General features: G+C 42.1%; 1 protein-coding gene across 1 annotated transcript in view; it reads right to left on the reverse strand.

Annotated features, from left to right (window-relative positions):
* LOC130473900 (ubiquinol-cytochrome-c reductase complex assembly factor 1) overlaps positions 1-9233 on the reverse strand; it is a 48537-nt gene extending 39304 nt beyond the window's left edge. Inside the window, exons 1-4 of the mRNA XM_056845531.1 lie at positions 9210-9233; positions 5757-5861; positions 3976-4080; positions 1293-1400 (exon numbers count right to left, since the gene is read on the reverse strand). Coding sequence (XP_056701509.1) covers positions 1293-1400; positions 3976-4080; positions 5757-5861; positions 9210-9233 — 342 coding nt within the window. The remainder of the gene's footprint in view (positions 1-1292; positions 1401-3975; positions 4081-5756; positions 5862-9209) is intronic.
* Between the last annotated feature and the right edge of the window lie 919 nt (positions 9234-10152).

A 10152-nucleotide genomic window follows, 5' to 3' on the forward strand; every position in this document is an offset into this window, starting at 1 on the left:
TTAGTACTAAAAAACTATTTTTGTCACAATAGAATGAACTTATTTCTTCAAGCACATGGTAACATTTCAGATTCTTCAAACTGCTTTTGAACAGGTTCTGATTGTAGCTATGTATGCAGATGCAATTCTTTATCTGGCTATAGAATTTTCAGTACTTTCAAGTGAAGTGCATGAAATAGGTGTCTAATGCATTTGTGCCTTTTTAATAATGTTGTGGCCTTATGTCTTCAAATTTCATTAATACGGTCAATTGACCAATCACTTGTTAATACATCAGAGTATCTAGTCTGGCCTTATGTCTTTCATAGCAATGTTACAGACTGAAGACACTTCATATGTACCTGAACAGCTTCACATAACAGCAATGTCATCTCCATCTTGTAACTACAGAGAATATAAGTGACAATTATAAAAAAATATTTAATTTAGAACTTTATTTTTGCATCCTGATGCCATAGGCAAAGTGACTGTATACCAATCACAAGCTTAATATATAGAGGTATTAGAAAAAGGCATAGTTTTTAAACTAACAGTGGCTGAAACTGGTTGATAAAAATTGACTTATTTCCGGCCTGCAGATCAAGCCTACATTCACTTTTAAATGCTAGTGTTTGCACTGTAAGTATACACAGAGATTCTTGTGCAATACAAACACTTACTTTGTCAAGGCATTCTTATCCAACCCATCTGATACTTCCACTATTCAGCTTGGTGTTTTCATATATTCAACAGAATTTGATGTCTATATATAGAAAATGATGAAATGGAGATGACCCAAGAAAGTCTGACCAAGATTTCATGGGGTCCTGGACAGAACTTCAAACCAAGTGACTATGGGAGAGTCCACATGAAGTGTTTCTCAGTGGAAGGGCTCTGACAAGTTCCTCAGTCACCTAGGTGGCACAAGTGAAGTAATAATTGCAGCATCTTCTCTTCCCCCTGCCCCAAGTTTAACAAATTATAACTTGCAATCATAAGATCAAGAAGCAAATCAAATCAATCACTATATTTTAAGAGACCATCAACATGGGCAGAGAGTGGTATAGTACATATCTGCACAACCAAAGAGCTGAAGCAACTAATGACTAAAAAGACTCAAACAAAAATGTAATATCACCAACAGGAAAATGTGGAGAGGATCCTGCCTGCACATTATCATTATGATAACCCTGTTCTAATACAAAAGTAACTATAGGAAATTCAACAACTTCTTGCAGACAGAAGCTTGAACTAGTTTATTTCAATGATCCACCCTGCCTTAGCGCAAATAGCTATTTATAAGAAGTGCTTACCCATTTGTTATATTTTAGTGGTCCTGTGAAACCCATTGCTTCTATTATCTTTGTGAAAGCACCCACTTTCTCTTCAGAAGGCTGAACAGAATCTTTGGTTGCAAGAAGCTATAAAGCAAACAAAGAAATAGGTTACAGATATCACAGGATCCAAATGGTACAATTTATTTGTAATAAGTTACTGTAGTCAAAACTGCATTCACCTCCAAGGGCCACTTCCAACTTTCTCTCCACTCACACCAAGGACAGCAAGACCACCCTCTAGGCATGCCTGCTTGGTGAGATTCCAATGCTCAGTCATAGTGTTTGAATAGAACGTGATGAACATAAAATCTGACATGAATAGCCCTGAACACTTCAATCCATATGTCAGAAAGATTCATGTAATCAACTATGTGGTTTGGCAAAAGCATACTGGATTTTATGCCTATATAACATATTCAAATGTTATGCATATATGTAGATAGTCATGGTCTTGGAGGATGGACAGGCACAACTGATAGTAGGGGAGCGAGGCCTCATCTATCCATGTATATGAAAGAACTGAGGGAAGTTTTATCTGATCCAGGTCAACATGTGACAACAAATGTGCATTTGCCATGTATGTGTTTATATGCATGTGCCTCTGTGATGAAAACATGTATCCTTCCCACTTCAAAAAAAGTCATATGTAAACTAAGCTCTCAAGTGCTGTAATTAAAAGTGTATGTTGACTACAAATCTTGACATTAAGCCAATGGAAAAACACAGGGTTGTTCGCCCCCCTTAAGATTTTCCATAGCAGTATCACAGCGGGGCTTTCAAAAATCCACCCCCCATCTCACAATAAAACACACATACTTGGGCCTGCTTCTACATCAGAAAATAAGACAAGAGCCTAGCTTACACGCGTAACTTCCCATTCAGATCCCTAGTCTGGCAGATCCAAGAAAAAGGCATGACTGGAGGCCATATCGACCTGGTGCCTTTTAAAGCGAGCCTCTAAAGAAAAAAAGTAACCCATGCGAAAATAATTTTCCCTTTTGTGTTCACTCTATTACATGAACATATTGGCCCTTATAGTGTGTACTGGAGGAAACCCAATGTCAGGTTGGCACAGTCTAGAAACAAAGGGACACACAATCACAAATGCTGCATGTACTGTAGGGAAAAATTATTTAGACAAATTAATTGATAGATCTTAATACCTATAGGTCAGGGAGAGTCAGACTAATTGTCATTGTCTCTTTTTCATTCCGTAGTTAGGCTTTTCTTGTAGAGCTCTTTAGGTTGCAATGGTTATTCTCAGGTGTTAAATGTGTCCTAAGTCTACAAATTTAAACTATCCTGAGTGTTTGGTTGGATTTGGGGGGAGGGAGGAGGGAGAGGAAAAGATTGGCTCCTTCCCAATCTAAAATATTAGCTTTGGCAAACTATTTCCTGAGCACTAAAGTTGTTCTTGGGGGTTTGGTGGCTACATGGGCTTGGCTGCAAGAGTGAGGAGGAGGAAGGATGTACCTTCACATACTCTGATTTATCAACCATCTAATGTGACCCTGCCTGCAGAGGTAAGGTAGGTAGTGACCAGAGACAGGACTTTTTGGTGGTGGCACCTTGTCTTTGGAATACCCTCCCTTTTTGAGGCTTTCCTGGCACCCTCCAAATCATCCAGACTTTTAACTACAGGGACTATCTTTTTCAGGTGTCTTGTGGTCTGCTCCTAGCCTAGGGACTGTATGATCATTTAGATGGCTGATTGTTTCATTTGTTTTTATGTCCTGGCCAGTTTTTATTGGTTGGTTTTTACTTATTCATTTTATTTTTTGTTTTATTGACTTGTTTTGACTGTTATGATTTGTTTTTGTTAAACTGTTTTATCATCTTGGGTGGTTTTATTATAGCTGTGGAGCAGCCTTGAGCAAATCTGGAGAGATGGCATAAGGATATTAGCCTTACACCTTACTGCTAAAATACAGTCCATTACTTATGGAACGTTGGACAGGTTCCTCTCAAGCAATATTGATCGTGCAAGATCACACTTTTTGATAAGGTTGCATGGGCCTCAGATGCTGCCATAAAGAGGAGGAAAACTGCCACAACCATTGAGTTTTGGGAAATTTACCCAAGAAGCAATACACAAATAAGGCATGAAGGAAGGGACTGGTTTTAACTACAGACAGGAAAAGAAAAAAGTTTTAAGCAATTTGCAGGAATAACAAAATCATACTTAATATTTTAAGCCCGCAAGTGCCAAAACAATGATCTTTCATGTAAGAAAGGTGTTTCAACAAGGTTTGAGCTGAAATGAGCTGTGTAATTGGACTCAGATACCATCTCGATTTTGACAGTACTAAGCATCAAATGTCACAACATAAAAAGCAGGGCATTTTTTTCCCCTTTGGGCTCACAGCACTCAGATTCCAAGAGTAGCCTACACGTGCCACCTCATCCCTTAACATTCTGGCTAACAGCTATGGATGACCTTCCATGAATCTTTTAAAGTGTTTACCAGTTACAGCAGGCATGAGCCCTTCAGGTTACTCTAGAATTTAATACTTCTCTGCACATATAAGCGAAGGCTTTGTATTTAAGACACTCCCTGAACCCTGTTAATGACCTCAGAAATGTCAAATGCCAACCACCACACAGCCCTCACTCAGTGGGACCAAACAAATGTGTAACTCACACACCAATTTTCTCTGACCTTTTTTGTGTGATGAAATGTCCTGTTTGGCTGCTTTGCTGCACCAATGGTGTGTATTAACCCACAGCAAACTTTGGTCAGTTGTGATCGGCCATTCTTGTGCCTCTGATAAAACAACAGTACAAAAGAATAATGTCAGATGAAATTGTTAGGTAAAAAAAAAATTACATGCCAATGCTATTCTGAATAAGTTCTGATTAAAGACACCTACAATATCCTCATGATTACCCACTTGAGCACAATACAGACCAGTTTTAGTTCATTATCCCACAACTAACTTGACAAACTTGTTGAGCAGGAAATGTGAAAGAAACATAGAAAGAAATCCAAACTCCTCCATACTAGAACCTTCTCTTAATAAAAACGACAGCTATCAAACTCTCTTCCTCTCTGTATAAGAACAAAGTAGGAAGTAGCCCATGTATTTTCAAATGATGCTCCTAGTACTTCTCTTTGAATTTCTCTACTCCCCCCCCCCATTTGCTCCTGTAAAACTTAAGTACCTTGTAAACTAACATTTTAGCAGCAGAGTACTTGGTAGAAAGGCTTAGCCACCACATTTCAGAAAATTTATAGTTTCTGCTCTTTGAGGATGAGACACATCAATAACTGATTAAAAATGTCTCTTGATGTTCAGTACTACACATATGTTCAGTAAATATCCATGCTAACTCCTTTTAAATCGGATTGTCCAATATCCTTGAGGCACCTGTGACCTTAACGAAGTGATGAGTAGCCATACTTCTACCCTACTGGTTATCATTCTGGCAAGAGATTCTCCTTGGCATTTTTTTCTGATTAGTTAACGCATAAGATTAACAAGGAGAGCAGTAATCAAGGAGAGAATGTTTTCTTTCCTATAGTCATATACCCAATGTTTAACTACTATGAAAGGAACAACATTCTGTATAATGTATATCATGTTCACCCATGAAGAAATATAAAGACTGTAATGAGACAAATTACACCTGGCACAAACTGGTTAGCTTCCTGAAATGAGAAAACACACAAGCCATGGAAGGCTTGCCATATACTTCTTTCAGTATTCCCCCAAAACAAGCATAAATAAATATGACTGTAAAGTCAGAACTGAGAAAATTCTCATTCTGGTCCAGGTAGCAGTTTACATGTTCAACAGAGCATTATACCAGGAAGAGCTGGGTGTAAGAATTAATTTAGAGAACGAAAATCTCTGAAGAGACTGAAAAAGATCAGAATAGTTTGACAGAGGAAAGATCAGAGCATCCTCTTGAACACCAGGATGTGCTTCAAGTAGTGGCTGGCTTGTTAGGTTAAGAGAGCAGGTGTAGCACAGTGGTTAGTGTCAGACTACGATCAGGGAGAAACCCTGGTTCAAATCCCCACTCTGTCATTGAAGCTTGCTGGGTGACTTTCGGCCAGTCTCACACCCTCAGCCTAACCTACCCTCATAGGGTTGTGGTGAGGATAAAATGGAGGACAGGAGAACAATGTGAGCCACTTTGGGTCCCCTCTGGGGAGAAAGGCGAGGTATAAATGAAGTAAATTATTAATACATCGGTTTAGAGCCAGCGTGATATAGCTATTAAGAGTGTCAGATTAGTACCTGGCAGACTAAAGTTCGAATCCATACTCTGCTACAGAAGCCAACTGGGTTACCAGGGGCTAATCACTCGCTTTCGCAGCCTAACTTACCTCATGGGGTTGTTGTTGCCAGGATAAAATGGAGAAGAGGAGAAACAATGTTGTAAGCCACTTTGGGTCCCCACTGGGTATGAATTGCTAATCAAACAGAGTCTTACCTGGAGAGTGCCATGAAGCATCCTGCCCCACTGCATTTGAGATATTGTTGTTTGTATCAGTCCACTGCATAATGTAATCCATTGAGGTTCTCTAGCTTGGTGTTTCTAGGAGAAAAAAGCCACTAATCAGCAATAAAAGGAAAACGCACATTAATAGTAATAAACTTGTCATTTTGACCAATACCATCTAAATTCAAACACCATCTTTGAATAATCCTATGTAAATATAAGCACTCTTTAGCTGACGATTCTTAATATCCTCAGCATCACTGAAAGAGTGGCTCCCCATATATTTAACTGTAGTACAATTTAAAGAATCTGATCATTTAAAATCTCAGATTTATTAGGGAATAAGAGTATACAAAAGCAAAAGGTTAGGCAAAGTATATATTTTTTACATTCCCTAAGGTCATGGTATGCTTGTTTCTAATACAATCAGTGAATATTGTTTTTGGTTTTTAAAAAAGAAATGGAAATATAGCAACTGGTCATTTGACAGAAAAGACCAGTCCGCTCAGGCTCAAACTAGCCATGATTTTTTTTAACAAGTTGGAACAGGACTCTCTTATGCAGTATTCTCCCATGTGATACAGTGCATGTACAGCCCCAATTTGGCAAGTAATATCCCCCAGTGGCTATTTTGGTTCAGAAAAACTGCACCGGGGGGGGGGGCGCTGAACTTTCTTCTCCCCCCATGCCCTGAATCAGGTCCCTGCAAGAAATCAGTTTCCAGCAGGCGTTTTCTGACTGCTTATTAAAAACATCATGTTTAATTTGAGCCTCAGATTAAGCATTTTTCCCTTGTGGTGCCATGCAAAAGGCTATCACCTAATCCCCCATGCATATTTTTCTGACTTACAGTGACCCCATAGGGTTTTCAGGGCAAGAGACTTTTGGGGGTGGTTTGCTGTTGTCTGCCTCCATATATTCCTGGTATTCCTTGGAGGTCTCCCATACAAATATAAGCCAGGGTCAGGGCTGTGAGTGTGTGACTGGCCCAAGGTCACCCAGCAAGCATCCATGGCACATGTGGGGATTTGAACCTAGGTTTCCTGGGTCTAGTCTGACACCTCTTATATCGAGCCTATACAGACAGCTATTTTATCACACATTCGACCATCCACCTGCACCTGATGTTTGGTGAAACCCTCCTTACTACTTGGGTAGAATGTTACAGATGACCAAACTCACATGTGATGACAGAGCTCATCCTGTGACAGTCTGGTCATATATGCGGGCCAACTCTTTTGATAAACAACACAGAAAAATGTCAGTTGTGCAGATCAGAAATAAGAAAGAAAGAAAGAAAAACAAAGCAATAATATAGCAAGAATTGTGAGAAATGTGGCCCAGTAATAAAAAATAGAGAAAACAGCACATGCCCCAAAATACCTTTAGGGATTCATTAGCACTACTTGTAAGAATCCTGTAAAGCTTGAGCCAAAATAAAATATCTCATGTCACTGGGAATGAAGACTAAGCTCCAATTACAAGGCTACACAAGACAAGGAGCCCAATGTGAAAAGACCGCAGTCATCAGTTACAGTGTTAGGAAAGATGTAAATGGAACAGTCTGCACCTGACTGATATAACTAAAAGTGAGGAAATGATAATTGGCTCCAGGTGACCCTGCTTCTACTAAATTATTCCTTGCCTCTAGGCATTTTTGTCACAGCTTATCTTACTCACTCTTATATCATATAATTATGTGATTACACATTACATAAACTGAATAACGTGGCTTAATGTGTAGAAGAAATTGCTTGTGGAAGGGGTTCAATGAGATGGGTTGCATATCCCCTCAAGCCTTTGAAGACTACAGTGCCTATGAGGAGAATGTTTAAATAAGCAAACATAATATGCCCTTCTTTCAATTTAAGCAATACTGAAGGACCAGCCGCAAAATGCTGGAGAGATTAATGCAGGCTGAAAAGTGTAATGATCTTTGTGTGTAAGGGTCACCCACCACACACAAGTCAGCAGTTTTGACTTAGGTCCTTGTTTTAATTTTTTTAAAGTACTTTAGCATTAGATAGATCCTAATACTTTCCTTCTTAGGTCCTTCTTAGGCTTCATGATGCTTTGCTTTCTCAACCATCTCAAGAGCTTTGTAGGTTGCTTCCTTTAGTATTGTTCCTTTCTGGGCTTGATGAAACAGCATAGAACTGAAGTTGTAAAATTAAACAAGAGTCCAGTGGCACTTTAAGACTAACAAAATTTATTGCATCATAAACTTTCATGAGTCTCATTTTATCAGATGCACCCACCCCCAGAGGCCACTGTTAGCTTTCACACATCTGGGAACAGAAGAGCGGGCAAGACTTCATAAGGGGTGAAGCTCTGACATTTCAAGCCCTTTACCACAAGCCCAACATAGACGCATTGAGGGAATGCATCTGATGAAGGGAAATGTGACTTGGCTGGAAAAAATATTGTTAGTCTTTGAAGTGTCATGGGACTCAGGTTTAACTCAGCTAAAACAGAATCTCTGTTCAGTCATTACTACTTGACCTCACGTCTATACACAATCCTTCCAATACATACAACCATTATTTCTTCTGGAAAGGGTTCTATTTCAGCTTCAGGATATGCATACCACTCCCCTGAGTAATCTGGTGTCTCATGGGGTTCCGAACTCCAGATTGGAACATTCTTGGAAATTTGGGGGAGAAGCCTGGGGAGGGTAAGAATTAGGGAAGGATCTCAGGAGGATATAATGCCACAAAGTCCACCCTCCAAAGCAGCCATTTTCACTGGAAGACTAATATGCAGTCTGGAAATCATCTGTCATCTCAGGAGGGTGGCAACCCTAGATGCCTGGTACACATGTACCAAAGCAGAAAATCCACATACTGCCCCTTTTAGAAGAGCCTACCAGGAGGATCACAAGTAGCATGTTTGTTCTGTACACACAATCACAGCAGCTGGAACATACCTTCTGAAAAGGCTACAGTAATGCATCTACCTGAATGGAATTGGCAGCATAAATTGTGGTGATCATTCCAGGTAGACGGCCACGTCAGTCCACAACACCAAAATAAAAGAGGGGCACCTCCTATTCCATCATAAGCTTTCGCGAGCCAGAGCTCACCTCATGAGAAGCATCAGAGAAACTGAGGGGCTCCCCCCCCCGCTCGTCAGCACAGTCTACCGCCATACCCGAATGCCCAAGGGCAACGGCTTCCCAGGCGGCCCCTGTGTCCTTGGGCGTAGCTGAAGGAGCGCTTCACCGCTCCTCCCACCGCACAGAGGACAAGGCTGTGCCAGGCGCCCCTCTGCCAGTTTCGCTCTCCCCTCGAGAAGAGCGTGGCGCGGAACACAGCAAAGCCACAACGCCAAGGCTCAAGGGCGGCTCCCTGCAACTAAGCCGCCTGCCCCTCACCCGCGAGGGCGGCAGCAGCCTCAACCACCCGAAACAAAGCTCACACAACCCCGGTCACCCACTCCACTCACCACCACTCTCGCCAGCGCCGCCATCACTCTTCAGGGGCGCGCTTCCGCTTCCGCGGAACATCAAAGCACTTCCGCTCTTTTCACTCGCTGTGAGGCAGGTAGAAGCGGTTGCCTCGCTGGGGTTCCGTTGGTGGCCGGCTGGTGGGAACGGCCGGCGGGAGGAAGAGGCTGCTGGGAGATCCCCAGCCCCCACCTGGAAGCTAGGCTTGCCAATCTCCAGGTGTTCTCTTCGCTTGGGTGTTTTCTAGTAGTTCCGTCGTGGCTTCGTTTCCCTTGGGCTTTGTGCCTGCGCTAGAGAGGATAACTGGGTGGATGCTGCAATACCAAGACACGGGGGCTATTTACGCACGGGAGGTTTTGCCTTGGGTTTGCCGCTCTCTAGATGCGCGTTTTCCCCATCCAAATTCTCAGAACTCAACAATAGACCCCCATGCAGAGTTTTGAGAAGTGCCTTCCTCTGCACAGCAACCCCGGACTTCCTTGGTGGTCTCCCATCCGAGCACTAGCCAGGGCTGACCCTGCTTAGCTTCTGAGATCTGACAAGATCAGGCTAGCCTAGGCCATCCAGGTCAGGGCATGTGTTGGATATGTAGGTGTAAATGTTGGATACGTAGGTGTAAAAACAGCCAACCCTTCTGTATTACAATACGAAGGAGAGGTCCTGCTGTGTGTGTGTGTAAAGTGCCGTAAAGTCGCAGCCAACTTATGGCGACCCCTTTTTTGGGGGGTTTTCATGGCAAGAGACTAACAGAGGTGGTTTGCCAGTGTCTTTCTCTGCACAGCAACCCTGGACTTCCTTGGTGGTCTCCCATCCCAATACTAACCAGGGCTGACCCTGCTTAGCTTCTGAGATCTGACGAGATCAGGCTAGCCTGGGCCATCCAGGTCAGGGCAAAGCACCGAGATCAGGCTAGCCAGGGCCATCCAGGTCAGGGCAAAGCAC

This window comes from Euleptes europaea, chromosome 2 (genome assembly GCF_029931775.1).
Source record: "Euleptes europaea isolate rEulEur1 chromosome 2, rEulEur1.hap1, whole genome shotgun sequence".
Taxonomy (NCBI): domain Eukaryota; kingdom Metazoa; phylum Chordata; class Lepidosauria; order Squamata; family Sphaerodactylidae; genus Euleptes; species Euleptes europaea.